Source organism: Malaclemys terrapin, chromosome 24 (genome assembly GCF_027887155.1).
Source record: "Malaclemys terrapin pileata isolate rMalTer1 chromosome 24, rMalTer1.hap1, whole genome shotgun sequence".
NCBI classification, from domain to species: domain Eukaryota; kingdom Metazoa; phylum Chordata; order Testudines; family Emydidae; genus Malaclemys; species Malaclemys terrapin.
In genome coordinates, this window is record NC_071528.1 from 17131183 (window position 1) to 17153454 (window position 22272).

Here is a 22272-nt window from a genome sequence, read left to right on the forward strand (position 1 = left end):
TATTAGTTTCCCCCCCTTTTCACATGTTTGTAACAGCATGGCAAGGACAGAGTGACAAATGCAAGGAATGTCAGACTCCAGGTCTGTTCACATATTTTGCACTTAATATACTAACATTCCCCCCCCCCAAGAAAGGGGAGTGTCATTATAGATGCTGCTATTCTGAAAAGTGAGACAGGAATCTTGACATCAGAAAGCCAAAAAATGGATTTTCCCCCAGGAATTTCTGTTTCCTAGGACAAATTTTAGAGTGACTGCTGTAGAGATGACTAGGAAGAGGCCATATAACACACAGAGTTAGTGCCGGGGCACTAAATCCTTCTCCAAGACAGAGAACAAGTGAAAACATTCCTGTTGCACTAGAAATTGTTGACAAAACCCACCTACTGCTCGGAGAAAGTCACTGTACTGTGCAAAAGTCATGAGTGGGTCAGGTAACTCTCGCAGCCATTGCTTCAGGATGCCAGTGATGGTGTGAATGGGATAATTCTCTAGTTTCACTGAATTTGGATCTGAAAAGAGAGTTACTAGATTTAGCCCATTTGATTCCTTTGATGCACACCATCAGTTCCCAAAGAAGGGAGCCTACAAAGAATTCAAGCACTAGCCTATCTACTCCCCTGGAGCCCATGTGACTACTCAAAATGTGCCTGCAAGATATACATTTATGAGCATGAACAGATTAGCAAGCTAATCAGTAATACAGGCTCCATACTGCATATGTTAGTGCAGAGCAGTTTTTCTGATAAGAAATAGTCTTACAGATGCTCTCAGAATAGCAGGGCAGCTGAATTGTGTGCTGGGAAGCAGGAAAGGTGGACATACCTGTCTGCAGCAACTGTTTCAGCTCCCTCATGCGATTTGCTGACCCTGATTTCCTGTAGATTCCTTCTGTGTAGAGGCCATGCATCTCCACATACTCTAGTAGTTTCTCCATGACAACTGGGACTGAATTCTTATCGCTAATTAAGGAACTCACACACACTCCGAAGTGACGGGAGTCTACACCTTGGTCGTTCTGGAATTGATACAGGTCAAGTGTCACATGGATTCCTGTTTCCAGGCTACCAACCTCATTTAAGTTAGGACCTCCTGCTACACCTAAATGAAAGCTGAATGTTTTATGCCATGCTTGTTACTAACTTTTGGTCACAAGACGCCCACTGGTGAGAATGGCGTCTGAGCTGTGTCACTGGGTGAGATTTTCAGTTGTTGGTACAATCAGGCCATCACTGCCTAACAGTTGGTCTAACACATTACACATGTGTACTCTGAGGGGAGGACTTCTCTTACCTTTTTTCCACAGGGCGATGTGCAGCAGCTCTGAGTTTTGGACATGCATTTCTTGTGGCAAATCAACTTGCAGGCTACAGAGGAGAGGGACTGTTACTAACAGATCAAAGCAGATTCAAATGCAGAGTTTCCTCTGTTTCCCATTTGCTGTTAGTCTCTATATAATCTGAATAAACTGCATACTGGAGTTTTCCCCAAAATACAGATTACCCTCTGCATGGGAGATGGAAAAATATTCTTAGCTGTAGGACTGCTCCAGTTGGGATATGCCAATATCACTTCAAGTCATTAGGAAACCCAAGTGGTCAGGAGGTTTTCCTCCCTCATTTCACCTCATCCTGAACTCTTCAGCCACAGAAAAGGGACATGTAGTTTCTTTGAGTGATGGTGTTGCTGCTGCTCCATGAAGTGGCTGGCAAGAATTGCCAGAACCCTACCTACCACCTGTGCCAGCCAGCTTGCACATGCACCCCCATGGCAACTTGTTCAGGTGCCCTCCACCTGCAAGGTCTTTCCTGCCCAGGCCCCACCACTTGCAAAGCGCTCTCAGCCCAGACCCCCACCAACAAGGCTATGCCTGGGCACAACTGTGCCCACCAAAGTGGTAAGGATCTTCAATTTTTAAAAACCAAATGGCAAGAATGAGCCATTTCCACTTACTGCTGCAAAGACAGGCCTTCTCCATAGGCCAGATGTAGGACGAGCACTGTTCACATGACTGCCGAATGCTCACTTGGTAGCTCGTGAACACATGGCCATTGTGCTCCTCAATCTGGGTGGGGGAAGGGGAGAAGTTAATGGCTCCCTTTGTTTATTTTCTTTAGAAACAATCTGAGCTATCGCCACCTTATTTTTTCTCCTCTCTTCCACAATTAAAGCTGATAGAAGGAAATCTGACTTCTGGTGTAAGGCTAAGCCAGTGGCTCTCAACCTTTCCAGACGACTGTGCCCCCTGCAGGACTCGGATTTGTCATGCATACCCCAAGTTTCGCCTCGCTCAACGACTTGTTTACAAAATCAGACATAAAAGTACAAAAAAGTGTCACAGCACACTTTTACGGAACAATGGCTGACTTTCTCATTTTTACCATATAGTTATAAAATAAATCAATTGGAATATAAATATTGTACATCTATATAGGATACACTGTAATGTAGCAGTATAACCAGCTCATTGTTTGTATGAAATTTTAGTCTGTTCTGACTACGTTAGTGCTTTTTATGTAGCCTGTTGTAAAATTAGACAAATATCTAGAAGAGTTGATGTACCCCCTAAAAGACCTCTGTGTACCCCTGGTTGAGAACCACTGCTCTCAACCCAAGATAATTAGTGTTGGTCTGTTTCATAATTAAGGCATTTATTAGACACAGTTACTTTAACCCAGTCACCCATCAGATGCAGTCTGCTACTAACATTTAGCAGTCAGCCCTCCCCTTTAAACAATTTCCTCATTTAAAAAAAAACAGTCTGTCCTAAAAAGCATCCCAGGTGAGGTGAGATGTATGCATTTAGGAACACACCAGGCTGCACAAGACAACAGACCAGTGATTCTTCTAATCCAGAAGCCAATGCTAGAAATTTGATGCAAGTGGTGAAAACCCACCTAATTGCCTGGATTTGGCTCAATAACATCCTACCACTGCAAGTTCCACGGTGCAATTACATGCTGTTTTACAATTGTGGCCTTTCAGTTTCACTAAGTGCACCTTGCTTGCTTGATGGGACAGGAATAAACAGAACCCTGACAGGCTAGAGGGATATAAAACAACTCGTGATGCTGGGAGAGCTAATCTCCTAGGACACCTTTGCTTTCCAAAAGAAAAAGCCCTGCTCTTTCAAGAATCCTTTCAAATGCTTAATCATTCTTGGTGCTTTTCCTTGGACCTTTCATATTTCTTCTACGTAATTTCTGAGAGGAGGGGACCAAATCTATAAGGCAAGGAATTGCCATTATTTTTTGGTGTGATATTTTTCTCTATCCTTTAATAGAGCTGCTATCTTATTCCCTTTTCTGATGGCTCGCGTGCACAATACAGTACAAATATTTTCATGGAGCCATCCACAATGCCTTGATCTTTGCCCTGAGAGATTACTTGACATTCAGCCCCCAACAACGGTGATTGGAGTTTCAATGGCATTACTGCACTTGTCCAGGGTGAGTTACATCTATTACATTGGGTTGGTAGCGCTGGTGATTATCTTCAGCAAAACCTTTTTATATATATATATAAAAATGTTTTAAGTGACTCTGGAGGTACCCGGCCCACCTCCAGGAACGGTTCTGCACACCTTGCTGCATTGTGGAAGATAACAGCTATAAAGCTCCATGAAGAAGAGATGATGTTAGTTTGGTTTGCAAACCAAGAAGCCACATTAGTATAAGCAGCTTTTTGCAGTAGGAGGATCCTGTGGCACCTAGTACTGTGCGACCTCATGCATGGCGGGGGACTTTGTGCGTTACCACAATAAAAAAAAAAAAATACTACTCACTGCACGCTCTTGTTTTCGTTTCTTCTTCTGGGTTTTGCTTTGCTGCAGTGAGATACACAAAGGTATATTAATCTGTGAACGCCAAAGATTTCCTCTCCCTCACAATGTTACTGCCCCCACTCCAGCTTCATCTGAGGCTCTACATTGCAGCCTCCACCTGTTAGCATAACACAGCTGGATAAGGCTCCTCTCAGAGTTCAAACCATCTCCTGAATCCGCTGGAAGGGGGTCACTGTCTGGTGATAAAACATTGGAATTGCTGAACCCTACCAAGAACTTTGGAGGTTTTGCAAAAATCCTTCCCAACTTGATCTTAGTATTTTCAGTATCTTGAAAAATGCATAATAATGAGAAGTACCTTCAAATAAATTGCCCAAAGTCTGTAAAAATCTATTACCAGGTGCTGGATTCAGGATTAATAAATGGAAAAAAGTTTCCGAAAAAGAACACCAAGGTGGGAAAATGTTCTGAAGTAACATGGACTATGTCAACAACATTGGAAAAATGTGGTTCTAATTCTTTAAACAGTTTTAAAACAACTTTTCCAACCACCACGACTAGCGGGAAGGAAGTACTATACCTTATGCTGCTCTGACTCTTCTCTTTTTGCATATCCTCGGGAAAACTCATCGAGAAGGGATTGGAAGAGATTTAAAACCAGCTTGACGTCTTTCTCTTCCCTCTCTTTTGCAAGATTTATAACTAGAAGCTGATAGTTTTCCATCAGGTCTTTATAGCCGACATGAATTTGCCCGTTCTAGTGGAAGTAAAGGCATTATTCAAATATGAACCATCAGTGCAATAAAGTGCATCATTCTTTTTTTCAGCCATTAATTTAATGTTGAAACACCGTTGGATAATTTTTAATGGTCACCCACTGGGTAACTAATGCAGCAACATGGATGAGCTGATGACAAAGTCCTGCCATCTTTGCTGCAGCACTGTAACCAGTGGCCAGAGAGATGATGAGAAAGGGAAAGAAAGAAATGCATCTATTTGTATGAGTAAGTTTGCAGGATCTGGCATTTGTATCCTAATTTTCTCATTAAAATAAAAAAGTACTGAAATATTTAATCAGTGTTAGAAATTCCTATTTGGATGCTGAAAGTCTAAGGATAATACAAACAAGTAATGCTAGAGCATTCATTTTAAATGTTTCACTTCAGCTCTTTGCAAAATCAGTGTGATATTCACATCGCTTTTAGGGCTAACAAAGTATATTACTTACAGGAACAGAGTACATTGTTTTGATATTTCCTCTAAACTTTTCTGTGGCTTCAAAAAATAAACATTCAGTAGCAGACTTCTGGGAGTTCAAGTCATTTATCTGAAAGGCAATGATATTTGTCACTATCATATTTAAGGAGAGAACAGCCAGTCTGTATTACATTTAAGCTAATCCTTTTGGATCAGACATGTCTGAAGCTTCTAATTATCCAAAATGGGATTTCCTGATGCATCTTGAGAATACTAAGGGGTTCTGTCACACATGGAAAGATAATACTTGTCTCTGCCTCCTTCTCCAATGACTGTGCTCTTCTTATCCATACATTCTTGTTAATGTCACCTTACTGCCTGTATACAAGAATGAAGGCGACTTGCCAAGGGAGGGAAACACCATATGCATTAGGAACACCTGGACTGAGAAAAAATCCAGCAGGATCTAGTTTGTGTCGTTATTAAATCACTTCCCTCCTCCCCTTAAATCATCACTGAAGAGGATACCTGGGAGAATAACCTTTCAAATTCCACACTGGTGAGCTGGGCACCTCCAGGTTGTTAGGAGTGGCAACAACATCCCATCAAAGCAATCTGACATTTCTACTCAGCACTTGCACTTTTGCATGAAATCCTACTAGCAGCAATTTCAGATTTACATTTTGAGAAAACCAAAAAGATACAGCACTTTAGTCAGTGGCAAGTCATGATGAGCAATAGTACTTTGAAGGATATAGCTAAAGACCCAGTTCCATGGCCACTCTGTTCATGGAACTCCTGGTCCAAGGGACACCCCCACATACAGCAGCTACTGAACAGGGCTGAAAGAAACGTTCCAGGTCCGTTCATATAACAGTTCTAAGCAGACCTTCCTTGGAAATCTAGGCATAACAACATCTTAAAAGGTGAGAAAATATACAACGTAAAATATAAATCATGAAAAGCTTCCACCCCAATTTATATTAGCTGACAAGAAGTAAAAACGGAGTGAGAAGAACCATAATCGGATAACTGGTCCTACAACACTGATCTGCATTCCATTCTATTTCACTGCATCTCACCTTGTTTAGAAGGAACTCATCAAGGTATTTCAGCTCATTGGCATTTGTGATCTCACGGATAATAGAAGCTGGCCACTTCTCAGACACTGCTAAAATCTTCTTGATTTTAAGAGAACGGTACCTCTTCCCTTTGCTAGTTTCTTTCACAGGTCGCTCTCCTGCCTGGGGGCGATGTGGGTGTCCAGAAGGAGCTGGGGAAAAGAATCAGTATGTATTCTAGGCAGAAGATAGAATTCTGCAGCTTTACTTCCCTCAGCTCCCTTGCACTGCACAATGGAAAGCATGGCACCAACAATAGGGGAAGGGTCACTATTGTATTTTATAATCATAGAAGCTGCTTTTAAACAACTCATTTCATAGTGATGTCCAGTTAACACAAGGCCAAGTCAAATCCATATCACCAGAAATATTTAAAGTAAACAAAAAAAGTCTACAATTATCTTATTCTCTGCACAGACTTTTAGGATAATGCAGTTTCTGGAGAAGTTTCTTCGGATGCAAGATAAGACTTGGACAAGACTCTAGCCTTGCAGTTTTCCCTTTGCGATCAAATCTGGGCATTTATATGGTTAAAACTACAAAGAAACCACTGTTAAATTCAAGGAAGCCAAAAATTCAGAACACCATTCTGAACATGTCCAATTGCATCTAGCTGGAGTGGATATGCCTGCATAGAATATATTGATGCAATATCCATCAAGAGTGAGTTTTAGATGCATACAGCTTCTGATTTTAAAATGTATAAATTTAATTCACCTTTCTAAACAAACATTCTTGCACTTAAGACATGCCAACCACATTTAAGAATTACTGTTTCCATATCTATAATTTTGGTGACAAAGCCTGGCCAAATATAGCATTAAGATTAAGGCCTTGTCTACACTATAGGGGAAAGTCTATCTAAGCTACGCAATTTGAGTTACGTGAATAGCATAACTCAAGTAGACGTAGCTTAGACCTACTTACCGCAGGGTCCACGCTGCGCTGTGTCAACGGGACATGCTCTCCTGTCAACTCCTTTTATTCTTCTCGTTCCCATGGAGTACAGGAGTCGACAGGAGAGCGATCTGCGATCTATTTAGCGGGTCTTCACTAGACCCACTAAAACAACCGCTGATGCATCAATCACCCGGTAAGTGTAGACAAGCCCTAAGACTACACAAGAGAAGAAGCCTTGAGGACAAACTAAGTCTGAAACTCTGCTTAGATTACTTCCCTTTTGCATAGGAACATGCAGCTTATTTAGTAAAATTAGAAGGCTTATTGAGAAACATTGCCTCAATGGGAAGCAGAACAGAATCTAAAGTTTTGCTTTAGTCAGATATGATTTGATTATTCTGAAAAATGAAGATAACTTTGATCACAGAACATTTCTAATGCTTGCAGAATCTTAATTTCACTGAACACATGAGGGTAAGCTGCCATCCATAGGCACCACTGGGAATTTGAAAGGGACAAGTTTTGAGATGTTCACTGTTGGGTCTAATGCTGTGAAGGTTCTGCATTCAACCTATTTTTTTTATTTTAACTGCTTGCACATTCCTGGCTCAAACAGAGCGGAGTAAACTCACCTTCTGATATTTGTGACTCCACTGGTTCTGATATCAGAATACACGATAGAAGAGGGAGATTCTCTCCTTCCTCCATTACATCAGGACACTCCCTAACGTATTTCTTGTCTGGTTTCTTTCCCAGAAGCTTACGCAGAGGACTTTTAAATGTGGATCTGAAAGTAAAAGCAGGTTGCACGTTTCTTTTACATGTTTGTAATGGAAGCTTGTTTTATACAGACACAGACAGGCTTTAAGAGAAAGGGTGTGTTTAACTGTACAATTAACGGCCATGATAGAGAGGAGTAAATCTCCAGGGCATAAGTTCCAAGCACTAGCAAGGTAAAGCATGAGACAAGAGGAAGGGAAGGGAAGGAGGGAGTGTCTACTTGGATTATATTTACTACACATATTAATTCACAGCTTTCAAGAACACAGAGAGAGGGCATAACACATTATCTGAAATGGTGATTCAGTCAATAAATTAATTATAGATGTATATAATAGATTTTTGGGGAAATAATCTATTGCTAGAACCAAAGCTCCAGGGACAATGAATGCACAAAAAATGCAATTCACATCTATCATTGGTACTAAAACATTTTTGCCGATTGGCTGAAAAAAATATTTCTTGTTTTTCCTTACCTTGTCCCACAGCACTATAATCATACACAGAGACATGTGCAATACCTGGGCATAACAGGGCATGCTATGGAAAGGGCATGTTCTTTGGCTCATTTGGTTGAAGTCAATCCCATAGACACACACACAACACGTACTTGGCATCCATCGGCTGGCTAGGTGGCTGCACTGAGACAGCTGAATCCAAGGGCGATAACTGTTCATTGGACTTCTTTTGCACAGTCTGTTTCTTATTGCTCTTCTCCTGCGTCATTGTTTCCAGAGATGGCTACAGAATATTAAAGAAATAGAACTATCTTTAAAATCCAGTCCATGAAGGAAGTGCTAGTTCATGTATTTAAGTTTTATCTTTTAAGAAATCTACCAAGTTCTGTTTTTGTACAATAATCGAAAGAATCCACTTCACTCAATTTGTAGATCCCTCATGTGGCGAGATGATGCCCTATTATATATAAAGCCTCATCTGGGACTCCATTTGTGAAAGCATATAAAATTCAATTCACAAATTACCGTGTAATAGCTAGCACATGAAACCTTTCAGATTTAAAATTTTTATTAAAGCTAATGTTTAAAATCAAATTTACACAAGTTAAGAGGGAAGGTACTGTACATCTGGGGTTATTACATGGAAATTAAGCCAAAGATTGACTTAAAAGGAACTTGCATTTACAGTACAAACTGCAGTTCAAAAATACACAAGGTCCTATGCTTCACACTCCTAATAAGGCAAGTAAGGAAAATAGAAATACACTTCTGAAGAGTGTGAATACCTGAATCATGGTGACAGACTGAGCAAGGTTAGAGATATCATCCAGCGAAGAAGTAGTCCCCTTTTTTCTATAAGATTACAAGAGTATTACTCTGCATTGAAAAACCAGATTTTATACTTTAAGAATCAAAGTTCATATTGTCAGATAGTTCAGGACAAAATCTTACTTCCCATAAAATAGTTATAACCTACTGAGAATTATTCTGCAGATTTAAGCATTTTTTAAAAATCTCACATGTTGATTTTTAACCTGTGTAGGAGAATCTTAATTGACATGTATTATTGTAATCCACCATTCTTCCCATCTATTTGCATTTAAAAATCAAAGATTCTTTACTTTACATTTTGTCTCCCATGAACATGGAGCCAATGCTGGGGATCTGCAGAGATTGGCCATTTTGGAGCAACCTTTTATCCAGTGATGTAGGAAAGGAAGTTCTTTGAGAGCTGCAGACAAACAGCAGATACTAATGTACTAGCTAAGGCCCCAGTCCTCAAACTGGATCCACACAGTAGCACTGGATCCTTTGGAAAACCCCATTAGGTTCAAGGAAGCTCAGCAAGAGTGCAAGGTTTTATCCACATGGATCTAACTGCAGGATCAGGGCCTTAGAACCCAGGAATTTTAAAGCTCAGATAGAATTTCTTTACCCCACACTGGGGGGACAGGTGAACAGGCTGCCACAATACCTCCTCCCCCCTCCCCATCCCACCTTTATTTTAAGTATTTTTGATAATGGATTTCTCTAAAGCCAGCTGCTACTGACCACAGAATTGTCAAAGCAATTGGGAAAGCTGTTCTTACACTAGTAGGGTCTGAGGGGATTGGCCAGTTCGGTTTCTTTCATCCAAAGACTGGCTCAGTACATCATTCTGACCAGCCTCTGACTGCCTCTTTCCTTTCCATTTCTCCCGCTTGTCCCTCAGTTCTCCCGGGTCATGCAGATACCTCTGAATCTGGAAAGAGGGGGGGCTGTCCGGATCTTTGTCCACCTTCGAGATTCGGTGTTTATTTTTATAATTCTCATCTGCAGTTTGAAAGCTTCTGGTGGGAGCAAGATTCTTTTTAATGTGCAGTGAGAGATCTGATGGCCTTTCAGGACAGGTGAAGCTCTGGCTGCCTTTTACTTGATTCTTTTGGTTCTCTTGAATTTTCAGTTTATCGATATCCTTATTATGTAGTATTTCCTGTTTTGATTCATTGGCTTGCTTGGGAAAGGAGACATCACTGTCCAGTATTTCACCCGGGACCTGTGTGTCTGAAAGGGTTTTGTTTTCTTCCACTGGGATTCTCTCTTCCTCTGTACCTTTTGGAAGGACTGTCTCATCTGCTGTGAATTTGTTTGGCTCTTGGACGGTTTCTGGAGTCTCTTCAGCAGAGGTTTCTTCTTCCTGACATACTAAAGACTGCTCCTCTAAGGGGAACAGGATGTGCTTATTCTGTAATTTATTATGTTCCAGACCCCTTTGCCGGCGAGATTCCCGTTTCTCCCGACTGCTTGTGAGCTTCTCATGGCCATCTGTTATGCTCTTCTGAGAAGGAATGGCCTTTTCAATAGCTTGGCTCCGTTTTTCATCTTGATCATTTTGCGCTTCATCTACTCCTGCTGTCATCTGTTCAACACCTTGATCCGGCTGCATTTCAGGTTTTACAGCCAACTGCTCCAAAGCTAGTTCATCACCATCTTCTTGGCTTACACTATCCTCTCCCTCTTGAGCTTGTTGCATTTCCTGTTGCTTTTCCACAATCATTTGTTGAAATCTAGATTAAAACACATTAAAGACAGGACATGTAAAGGCTTAACCCAGAAGTGGACAAGACGCATGGCTGTGGGTTAAATATGGCTCACAGAGTACAACCAGCAGGTAACCTCAATTTTAAAGTCCCAGCATGGCTGCCTGGAGCCTTGTAGTCTCTGCAAGCCGCAGCTTTATAGTACGATTAGGACATCTGCAACCTGCTCCATACTGATGCAACCCTTGCACTCCGGGCAAGCTGCCATTGTAGCCTGCTTGGGCACTCTGGCTTAACACGAAAACTTCAGTGCCTGGGCTGTCACATCCCAGTTTAAATCTGGCCACATGCAGCTTTTACTCTTCCTTCTTAAGGGATGATGATCAGATTGTCACCAGTTATTGGTAGAGCCAATGTACCATAATGAAGAATTCATTCCTGCAACCATAGCAAACTAGCTCTGAAGCAGCCTGAGTGGTATCTGAATTTAGGCCTGGCTGAACCGTATCACTCCTTTTCCTTTACCTCTTGCGCTGTAGGTGTCCCCTGACAAGAGCCTGCACAAGGGAGATTCTCTTCCTCTGCTGATGGTAGGATTCTCTCTCCCTGTATCCTCGCCATACCGACTGAATGTAAATGGCAGCATTAGTCCTCTCCAATGCCCTCCTAATACTGTATGAACGCCAACAAGTCTAGAAGCAAGATTTCATTGGTCAGAAGCAGCCACAGAAGTGTTTTTGGTGGAGATTTGCAGCTCACACTAAAATCAAGTTGCACATACCTGCAGAGTAATGGTTGCCTGCCGCATTCTGAGAAAGTGTCTCCTTTCCAAAACCATCCGGAGCCAGCTCTGAAGGAGAACAATCTTCCTGATCACTTCTTTATGTAGAGTGTCCTGTAGCATCTGTCGTTCAGCCTCCTTCATGAACACCTACTCGGTAAAAAAGGTGACATGACCATTAATCAGTACCAGACTGCTCCATCTCTTACAAGGATACATTCCAGGGATACTATCTATACTTGGGTGTGCATATACTTTGCTTTCAACCTATAAGAGTATTGCATTTCCTTTTCCAAACAGCTATGGCTGCCTCCTGCCACATAACATCTGTTCATTATATCGGATACATTAATAAGTCTTTCCATCCCATTTCCTAGTTTTCTGGGTATTAAACATAAATGGAGGACAGATAGTGACAATTCTGTCCCACACAGGGCTGGGAATATGGTTCACTTGTAAAGCCCAACATCATGAATTCTTCCTCCCAAAAATCTATTTTAAATTCTGTTTTACTAACTAAACCCTCATTCCATCACACACTTCTCTGAAGGCAGCACAAATCTCTTCCTAAATGGAAACACTGATCTTTGTGATAAAAGCCAGTGGTGCCCACAGTCCACAGAGCCAATGTCCTTAAAGTATAAAGGCTGTCTCTGCAGGATACAGCCCTGCACCAAGTCCAGGAAACTGCCGTTAGCTGTCTTAACAAGGGATTGAAGGAGCTACAAGCAATTGAGATATCCCGGAGAAGACAGAGTCAAATTTTTAAAACAGCTCATTTTCCTGTGGATAGGAGAAGAAAGAAATTCAAATATATGATGGGATGCCTAGCAAAACAGGCAGACTCAGCACATTAGTGTTTCTTACAGGGGCTGAAGTGGAGGACACATTTTACAGACCTTGGTCTTCCCTATTTGGTAGTTGTTTTTGTCCAGTTTCAGTTTATTCAGATGAGCTGAAATCTCTTCCTTCGAGGCTTTGGCATTTTGGGGTAGTAACACTTGAAACTGGTCTATGAAATCCTGAGTAGGTAACAAACAGAGACAGTGAGAGACCAGAGTTAGCAGACAATTCAGGAGCCTGGAGTTCTAACTAGCTCTAGCTTCCTAACCGTTGCAGGCCAAATAACTTAACTTAATTTCAAGAAGTACTAATATCACCAATACCAATATTCCAAAATTGCACTAATATTTTTTAACCTGTAAAATGCTGGCTCCTTCCAGTTTCACATCCAAGTTAATGTTTAGTACATGGATATGTGTGTATATCTGCTGTATCCAGAGGATATAAGTATATCACTTTATAATGGGATAGGCCTAGTGACATATACATAGCTGAGATATGAAAATTTTCTACATGCAATAAATAGAACACCACAGATAATCCTCAAGAGCAGTTCAGATTGTGCCTTGTCAGCACATACAGGACCTGTCTAGGTTAATGATACATGCTTTTAGATAGCATTTCATTGAGGTTTCAGAGCTAGATTAAGCAGATATTTCCTAGCACAGAAACTGAAACGGAGTCCAAGTGGTCATCAGCAGCATATATTACAGATACACAGGTGAAGACACCTGTGCATCTCATAAGTGGGGTGTTTTTTATAGAAGCAGATGCTTCCCAAATCATACTGGTCTGATCCCACCACACCCGAAGTACCTGGAATGTATATTTGGCACTGTAACCAGATCTTCGGATTCGCACAGTCTCCAACATGCCAGTGTATCTCAACTGCTGCAACACTAATCCCTCATCAAAGAATAGCTCCCTCTGAAAGAGACACAGGGAAACAGAGACCTAAATACAGGACACAATTTACACTATCTCCTCAAAGACAAGATCTCTTACTGAGAATTTACACTGATTTTCTGTCAGTGACTCCTTTCTCCGACTCACCTAAAGCAAGCTACCCCAAAACATTTACATTTCTTCCCTCCAGATCCACACAGCTGGAGACAGTATTCTTATGGCAGGAGTCAAAAAGTGGCACTGTTATATAGACTTTAAAGTTCTTTTTAGCATGTGAGCAGTGTAGAATCTTTAAAGAAATGCTACAGTAGAACCTCAGAGTTACAAACACCTCGGGAATGGAGTTTGTTGGTAACTGAAATGTTCGTAACTCTGAACAAAACGTTATGGTTGTTCTTTCAAAAAAGTTTGCAACTAAACATTGACTTAATACTGCTTTGAAACTTTACTATGCAGATGAAAAATGCTGCTTTTATCCATCTTAATTTAAATGAAACAAGCACAGAAAGTTTCTCTACCTTGTCAAATTTTTTTTTTTTTTTTTTAAACTTTTCCTTTATTTTTAATAGTTTACATTTAATACAGTACTGTACTATATTTCCTTTTTTTTTTGGGTCTGTGCTGCTGCCTGATTGTGTACTTCCAGTTCCAAATGAGGTGTGTGGTTGACTGGTCAGTTTGTAACTCTGGTGTTCATAACTCTGAGGTTCTACTGCATACTGTTAATTTTGTGATGTAGGTTCTTTGAGGAAGCTTGGAGAAGTTTGCTTTCTGCCTTAATTTCTCTAACTAGAATTCTTGGGGCAGAACTGCTTCCTGGAAGTTGGACATTGGTGTTTGGACTAGATTCCTGAATAAGCATATTACCTAATTGCAGTTTATGATCTCCTCTCTTCGAGGACTGGTGTCTACAGTGTAAATGAACAAGCTGCAAGAAGAAAATACCCAGACTCCACATTGGTTTCCCTTTGGATGAGGAGAAATCTGCAACCAGCAAGACCCTGGCACCTGCTACCACTTGACAGAAGAGCAACAGCACTTTACACGGCATAGCAGAAAAAATAACCAGAGTAACCAAATAATACAAAGAATTGCATGCTTGTTACTATTCATCTTTGGATTCTTCTTGGTACTTCTGCTAGAACTAACAGCGGAGCAACTAGCGCCAAATGCCTGAGGTGCAGACATCTACCCACAAAGAACTGTACTGAGACCCACTAATTCATTCCACACATGCCACCAAATAGCTGTCTGATGGTAACTGCATCCTATTGCTACCAACCTGAGTAGAGCTAGAACTGGTTGCTACGTCCCTTGAACCAGCCAGAACCATAATCCCCAAGGCTGCTGTGATGACAAATTTTATAAGAGGCCTCCTATGGCTATTTTGACAAAAGCCATTTGTTGATGGCATCAATCAATTAATACCTCCCCACAACACACACAAGTCCCTTGCTTTCATTACATTCTCTTCAAAAACCTAAGAAAGGGCTAAGAATTATTTCATGCACTACTATCTTTTTGTCAAGTATCCAAGAAAGCACAATTTGCCTTTAACACATGCTAGTTGCACACTGCCTTAAAGCAAAGTAAAATCAAACATGTTGACAACGATACATTGATGGGGATGCCCTATCTGTACATCCAGTAATCAGACTAACTTAGCTCTGGGAGGCAGAGTGACCTACCTTCTCAGCATTGGAGCGGATGCAGCGGATGAAAAATGGCTCAGCTTTCCCCAGGGTCTCCAGTAATTTATTGAGGGAGTTCTGAAATGAGACATTCAATACACTCTTTCTTCAAATATCACTATTTTGATTTGCCTTTGGCAATAGCTAAGAATGTTCTTTAGCCATGTTGCTTGAACGGACAAAAACACCCCATGCACACTGTGCTCTCACTCTCCATCAACGCACAAAGGGGTGCACACCCAGATCATACCTGGCACTGCCCATGGGGCTGCCCAGAGATTGGCCTTCATAGGATAAAGCCAGATCTAGGAACTTCACTTCATGATGCCTGGTGTGATGCTGTCAACTGTGGTCACTTTGGTTGGCACAATGGTCCTTAGTACACTGTGTGCGTTTGATGATGATGATGATGATATTTTGGCAATAGCGGACCTTCCTCCTATGAGTACAATTCCCCTCTAGTCTTATGGCTAATCAAACAACAATTGGTCTGATAGGGGGCCTTAGGTGCCACCATTTCATCTCTTTTGTGTTAGTTTTTTCCTTTCTCTGCCAGAAACATCGAGGACACCTTCACCTCTAATCCTTGGAGATACTCAAACAATGGCGAGAATTAGGTGTTTGTGTAGCTTATTACTGACCTATCACTGCCTACCCCATAGGTGCTGACTGCCAGAAGGTCCTATTTTTTTGGTGACACAGGGCAGACCACGTGTCAGAAGATTGCATAAGAGCTAGGAGAATGAGCTGATCATCTATATAGGGAACTTGCAAACAGGTTTAGGAAATAAACCAGAAGTCAGATCTATTCAGGGACAGGTCCTCAGTGGTGTGCATTCACTGCATACTCCATGGCATAGCAGTGGTTTCTGATTCTCTATGAAGGCTGAAATATCTACATATCTCCAGTTCAGAAACTCGTTTACCTGAAACTGTGCACTTATGCTAGGTGGTTTCTTCTTTTTGTGTAGGTGTAAGAGGGATTTTGTAGTTCGATCATGCAGAGTCATGCTCACTATAAGCTTCAGAGACTTGGAGTCCAGCAAGTTCTAGAACAGAGAGATTTGCTGTTTTCACTCAGTCAACATACATCTATATAAACTGTGATCACACTTGTTATATGGAAAACGTTGAAGCCCTCAGTGAGTCTCATGATTTTTATTTTAAACCTAAACCATCCTCTTCCAAATACCGAAACCATTTCTTCTTCAAGGACAGGAAAGGAAAACACACAGCCTCCCCCCGATACTTCTGCCCCTTGTGGACTAGTCAGTGGCTCTGCACATGTGTCATCTCCCATATCGTAATGCAGGTAGGTTCCATCCACAAGTAGTCTCTACTGCCCGGCTGCGTCACAGATCACCTGTGAACTCTAGTCGAGCTCCAGAGCTCTAGAATTCAGTAGGTTTATCTCAGATAATAGTATCTGGACAAGAGTGTTCCTGGCTTCTAGGAACACTGAAATGTGCTTTCTCCACATATTTAGCTATTCCTTAAGCCTTCCAATTACATGCACACCGCTTTACAGAAAGAGGATTCAAGAAATATTTGTGTAACTCTTCAGATAAAAGAACAAACTGTACCTATAAAGCAAACTCATCTTTTGGATGTGAAAGGGAGATGGAGATTTTTCTATATTCTAGAACAGTCTTTCCTGACGCAAGATGCATATTCATTACTTGCAAAACCCAAGACATCTTAAAATGTGCTGAATAAATTTACCTTGGGAATGATCTGCTTTTGTTTGGTACCTCTACTCTTCCTGTTAAAATATTAAAGATTGTTTAAGAAACAATACATAATATGATTTTTGTTAGTTCAGCATGTTAGCCATGCCTTGCAAATTAGACCATGCTAAGATGCAGAGCAGAAGAGAATGAATGCAAGAGCTTCAGGAGGTGTTCATGCATACATAGGAGTTCCTTATAACTGATTAATGCAGGGAATGCAAGCCACTTTTTGAGGAGACGGTTTTGCCAATTTCCAATACCTGCAGTATTAGCAAAAAGGAAATGTTTTGTCTACAAATATAATTCACAGCTGTTAAAGAAACACTAATTGCTGCATATGCTGTATTTCCTTTAAAAAATAAAACAAAAACAAAACACATGCTATTAGTCTATACAACCAACTGTGCAGTCTTTGGAAATCTCCTTATCACACTTATGCACTGCCAAAAGGCTATGCCTGCTGGTCCCAGCATCACTTTGTGAGAGCAGGGAGCTGTTCACAGCTGGACAGCACATGCCCCAACATGCCAGTTAGGAATTCTAAGGCCTGACTAATGAGATCACCTCCAGGACTTCCTAGGCTAAGGCACAAAGATACCAAATGGAATGAGGCAGTGAATTGGAAAACGAATCCCTCGGGAATGGGGCTGCATTTCACTCCTTGCTAATTCCTGCAGTGTTAACCCTTTGGTGTAAGGTGTGCCCCAGATCAGTGTCAGGCAATTAATATCCCATTATTATACAACCTATTATAGATTCATTTTCATACATATATACACCTGACAGTTAAAGACACTGGATCTAGGAACGTATGTATTGTTAGCCTATGTCCTGCACTTTGGGAAACTATTCGTTTATATTTGCTTATGTTCATAGGTGCTGGAATTAGGGGGGTTGCTGCACCCACTGGCTTAAAGTGGTTTCCATCATAGACGGGGTTTACAGTTTGGTTCAATGGCGCTCAGCACGCCCGCTATAAAAATTGTACTTATGTTGTGAAACTTGATTTTCTGTAGTGTTCCAATAACTGATTTGTTCTATACAATTTGTGTTTAGGGGCCAGTTGGTATCAAAAGCAGAATTTAGCATTAGCTAGTGCAAAGGAAGCTGCAGCCACTACAGAGGAAAGTTTGCTCACAATTTCTGTATTGTTTAAATTAATCTTAAGAGAAGCTTGCTCTACTGTCACAAAAATAACCATTTTGTTCTGGACTGTAATAACTGCTTCATTATTGTTGCACTTGCAAAGTAATATCAGGAGCACCAAAACTCACAGGAAATGGATGTGAGGTTGCTGAAGTCGGCTGAGTGACCGAAGCAGCCTACAGGGATCTTCACCCTGCCAGGGAAGTCCTTTTATGCTCTTGATGATTTGGTCATGCAAGTCTCTAAACGATCCACAGCCAGATAAAGACAGCCATGAGGGAGAAAACAAGGGGATAAAAAGGAAGTCCCATCACCCAGTATGTTCTAAACAACAGCAGGTCCATCCTAGGCTACTTTTTCCCTAAACATGAACATTTCTGGAAGAGAAACTGCTGGCTTGACAAATCAATTAGTGCCCCCATGTTTCAAATATCAGGGTCAAGTGTCTAGTTATTTTCTAGGACTACTGTCCATTTGATGCACACTTTTGGGTCATCAATTCTGAATGCACTGAGGATCACAGCTTTTCACCAATAGAAGTCAACACAGTCAGCAAGTCCTTAATGAGATGTCCAAGGAAAACTGTGCAAACAAATAGCTAGGAGCAAAGGAGCAAAATGACCCAAAAATGGGAATTGCTCCCTTGTAGAGAAATAAAATTTTAAATAGCTTAACGTGCAAAGAAGCAATTTTGTGAGCTATTTGAATGGTCTTTAGAGACAATATTTGAGACTTTTTTGCACTTAATCTAGCAATAAATATAAATATTTCTTTGAATAGCTTCATATGATTGAATGTTACAGTGGGTCTGCTTAGCACGTCATGAAAAAGTAGACCAGAAAGCTAGATGTTGCAGGAGTACTTGAAACTGCACCAAAGTGAAGTTTTACTTCTCCCATTTCCAGTTCAAGTTATTTTTTAAACTCATGTTTAGCTTTTAAAAGTCAGCCTGGGATGGTCTCTAATTAGTGGTTGAATCAATCAGTTTAACCATGCACCATGCTGGGGAGTGTCACATCTTGGCAAAAAAACTTACCTTCTTTACTTTCCAGAGAGGCACAAACCAAAAATATAACAGAAGTGTAAGAAGTCACTTCTGACCATAAAATGCCATCGCCATTCTACGCTGCTCAGTCAGGCAGCACCAACCATTTTTTAAAAAGGTATTTATTCATTGTCTCTAGTTCCTTTGACAGTTCTTTTTAAGAAAGCTGTTAATTTTTTTTTTCATTAAAATACTAAAGGAAATGAGTGATACTATGGCTGATAGTTTTATTGGCCTACTACGAGTTCAGTGTGGACTTCAGTTGCACTTGGCTGAAAGTGTCCAATTTGCTATGAACCAGTTATTTTATGATGTGTAACACTCTCTGAGGCTTGTTTTCTGCCCTGACCATGCTCAGAAGGTGCATCTGCCCAGGAATGTGCCTCCCTGGTCTCCAACTACAAAGTCTTCTCACTTCTACTTACTTCTTGCTTTCATAAAAAGCAATGATGTCTTCAAAAGCATTTATATCGAAATCCTCAGAGCAATCAAATGAGAAATCAAGCACAGAGCAGCTGCAAAAGGAACATGTATAGAACCTAAATATTGTATGGAAAGGTAAATATGCAGAGACAGAGAGATGATCAGAACCAGCTCTGTAAGGAATCTCCTTGCTCCCAACCACTTCACTATATTTTCCAGTGATCAATGCCATACTCCTAGAAACAAAGGCTACAAAAGTATGGGCACTCTTATGGATTTTTCAGTTTTCAGGGTCCAATAGCAAGGGAAGGCATGTACAACATAGAAAGCAACATACAGTAATTACAGATGGATAGTTTAGAAACTTAGTGGTAAGGCTAGGTTCAGAGTTTACGTCAGTGATATTCGGTAGCACTGTTTCTTATTTAACAACCAGGTGGAGCATCTCCTTAAAAAGACTTTATATGTATAAACTATTCTTTCTTACACGCAGACAGATCTTTGTTATTTTCCTTCCTGTCTTCAGAACATTTCAAGTAAAGCAGCATATATGAGTTTATCTGCTCCTTATTTCCAGCTGAAATCTGGTATCCCAGCCAGAGGCTGGGAAATTGGATTATATCTGGATTATTACTCCAAATTGCGTATGAGTAGGAAGAGTGGATATGCTCCAGAAAGCAAAATCTTAAAATTCTATAGCAGTAAAAGAATGAGGGAAAGTTGGCACAGAAGTGATATCTAGATGAGAGAGCATATAGACAGCTCCAGTTTTCTTCATAGCGCACTTTTACATCATATTGGTATCCTATGCTGTCAAATCCCCGAGTCAAGGACTGTCTTATTTAGATATTTCTACAGCACCTTGTATAAGAGGACCCTGATGCTTAATTGAGGCCTCTAGGCCAGGGGTGGGCAAACTTTTTGGCCCGAGGGCACATCGGGGTTGTGAAACTGTATGGAGGGCCGGGTAGGGAAGGCTGTCCCTCCCTCTTTCCACCCCCTGACTGCCCCCCTTAGAACCCCTGACCCACCCAAACCCCCTGCTCCCTGTCCCCTGACTGCCCCGACCCCTATCCACACCCCCGCCCCGACAGGTCCCCCAGGACTCCCATGCCTATCCAACCCCCCCGTTCCCCGTCCCCTGATCGCCTCCCCATCCAACCACCCCCTGCTCCCTGAGACACCCTGTCCCTTATCCAACCCCTCTCCTTCCCCGCCCCCTTACCATGATGCTCAGAGCGGTGAGCTGAGGCTGCGGGGGAAGGGGGAACAGCGGGGGAGGGGCCGGGTGCTAGCCTCCCTGGCCGGGAGCTCAAGTGCCGGGCAGGATGGTCCCGAGGGCCGGATGTGGCCCGTGGACCGTAGTTTGCCCACCTCTGCTCTAGGCACTACTGTAACACAAAAAATTAGACTGCATTCTCAGAGGTGCAGGGACTACATCTTCCTCAGTGTCTGGAAAGTGGCTAGCAAATGGAGGGTGCTACTGTGTAGGTTCCCTGCCCAGCACCTTGGATCTTATTTACTGGATACTTCACCACAAGGCAATATTCCTTCTGTTCCTTTCTCCATGCTGCTCTCTATGCATGGAGCTACAGTAGAACCTCAGAGTTATGAACACATGGGAAATGAAGGTTGTTTGTAACTCTGAAATGTTCGTAACTCTTAACACAACATTATGGTTGTTCTTTCAAAAGTTTACAACTGAACATTGACTTAATACAGATTTGAAACTTTACTATGCAGAAGAAAAATGCTGATTTTAACCATCTTAATTTAAATGAAACAAGCAAAGAAACATTTCTTTATCTTGTGAAAAAAAATTTTTTAAACTCTCCCTTTATTTTTTACGTTTTTAATGTTATCGTTTATGTTTAACAGTACTGTACTGGCTTTTTTTCTCCTTTCCTTTTTTCTTTTTTTCCTACCTCTTGCTGCTGTGTACTTCCGGTACCAAATGAAGTGTGTGGTTGACCGGTCGGTTCGTAACTCTGGTGCTCGTAACTCTGAGGTTCTACCATAATTCCCAATGATAGCACAGCATCCTCCCCACCCTCCTCTTCCAAATCCCTCCTAAAACCCACTTCTTCCACATTCATTCAATGTTATTCAGGCATTTTTGGCCTCCCAACATTTTAGAAGAGGGGTCATTAAAGATAGATATTCCAAGTGAACAGCTTCTTCTGAAAGAAGAAGAACAGGAGTACTTGTGGCACCTTAGAGACTAACAAATTTATGATACAGACTAACACGGCTGCTACTCTGAAAGCTTCTTCTGAGTCTCTTGTCATAATTTATACAGCCTAAGAATACTAAGTAGAGAGAAATTATGCCTCATATAGTGAATCTCCTATTTTTTGTACTACTTCCAATTGTTATTTGTATTAATAGGAAGAACTTAACACAATTGCCAAGATATTGAAAAAATAAATTAGTTGTCAACCAAGCATGTGGATAGCAGTGACACTAGTACTATGTACAACATGGCCCGGCAGCGTGGGGCCCTTCCCCACAGGGTATATCAACTCTTCCCTACTATCCTTAGGATACTGCCCTTTGTTCTGTTTAAATGGCTTTGATTTAGAGGCCAAGCATGTGTCTCTCACCGATAAACTTTTTCTACTGGTGTATTTGCTCTCTGGAGTTCTCCCAGGGGAACCCGGGGTCCGTGACGCACCACACCTGTTGTGGAAAGTAAAGGACAGTGCTCGTTAAGTTTGACAAATTTATTCACACAATGGAACATACAGCATTTCAATCACAACTGCAGAAATATACCTGAGGGTCTAAAGTTTTACTCCAACTACAGCTGGCAAACTCATCTCTTCAAAAAGCTCTTAAGACTGAATATTAAAGGTGAAACAATCTAGTTTATAAAATTGGGATCTCAGTGGGGATGACAAAATGCCATTAAATAAGCAGTGACAGGCAGACAATACCTGCTATGCATT

The 22272-nt window shown here is 41.3% G+C and overlaps 1 protein-coding gene across 10 annotated transcripts in view; it reads right to left on the bottom strand.

Annotated features, from left to right (window-relative positions):
- Positions 1-22272, bottom strand: part of MYO9B (myosin IXB) — a 76933-nt gene that overhangs the window by 8292 nt on the left and 46369 nt on the right. For 5 of the 10 annotated variants that reach the window (XM_054013596.1, XM_054013594.1, XM_054013595.1 and 2 more), the window contains exons 14-35: positions 21928-22003; positions 19327-19416; positions 17985-18098; positions 16703-16742; positions 15907-16029; positions 14978-15058; positions 13200-13310; positions 12440-12562; positions 11541-11690; positions 11285-11451; positions 9830-10786; positions 9026-9092; positions 8393-8523; positions 7635-7789; positions 6064-6254; positions 5013-5111; positions 4365-4541; positions 3785-3826; positions 1954-2065; positions 1294-1367; positions 826-1018; positions 384-512 (exon numbers count right to left, since the gene is read on the bottom strand). In XM_054013596.1, the coding sequence (XP_053869571.1) occupies positions 384-512; positions 826-1018; positions 1294-1367; positions 1954-2065; positions 3785-3826; positions 4365-4541; positions 5013-5111; positions 6064-6254; positions 7635-7789; positions 8393-8523; positions 9026-9092; positions 9830-10786; positions 11285-11451; positions 11541-11690; positions 12440-12562; positions 13200-13310; positions 14978-15058; positions 15907-16029; positions 16703-16742; positions 17985-18098; positions 19327-19416; positions 21928-22003 (3402 nt within the window). The remainder of the gene's footprint in view (positions 1-383; positions 513-825; positions 1019-1293; positions 1368-1953; positions 2066-3784; positions 3827-4364; positions 4542-5012; positions 5112-6063; positions 6255-7634; positions 7790-8392; positions 8524-9025; positions 9093-9829; positions 10787-11284; positions 11452-11540; positions 11691-12439; positions 12563-13199; positions 13311-14977; positions 15059-15906; positions 16030-16702; positions 16743-17984; positions 18099-19326; positions 19417-21927; positions 22004-22272) is intronic. The other 5 variants (XM_054013599.1, XM_054013597.1, XM_054013603.1 and 2 more) reach the window with 3 other exon arrangements.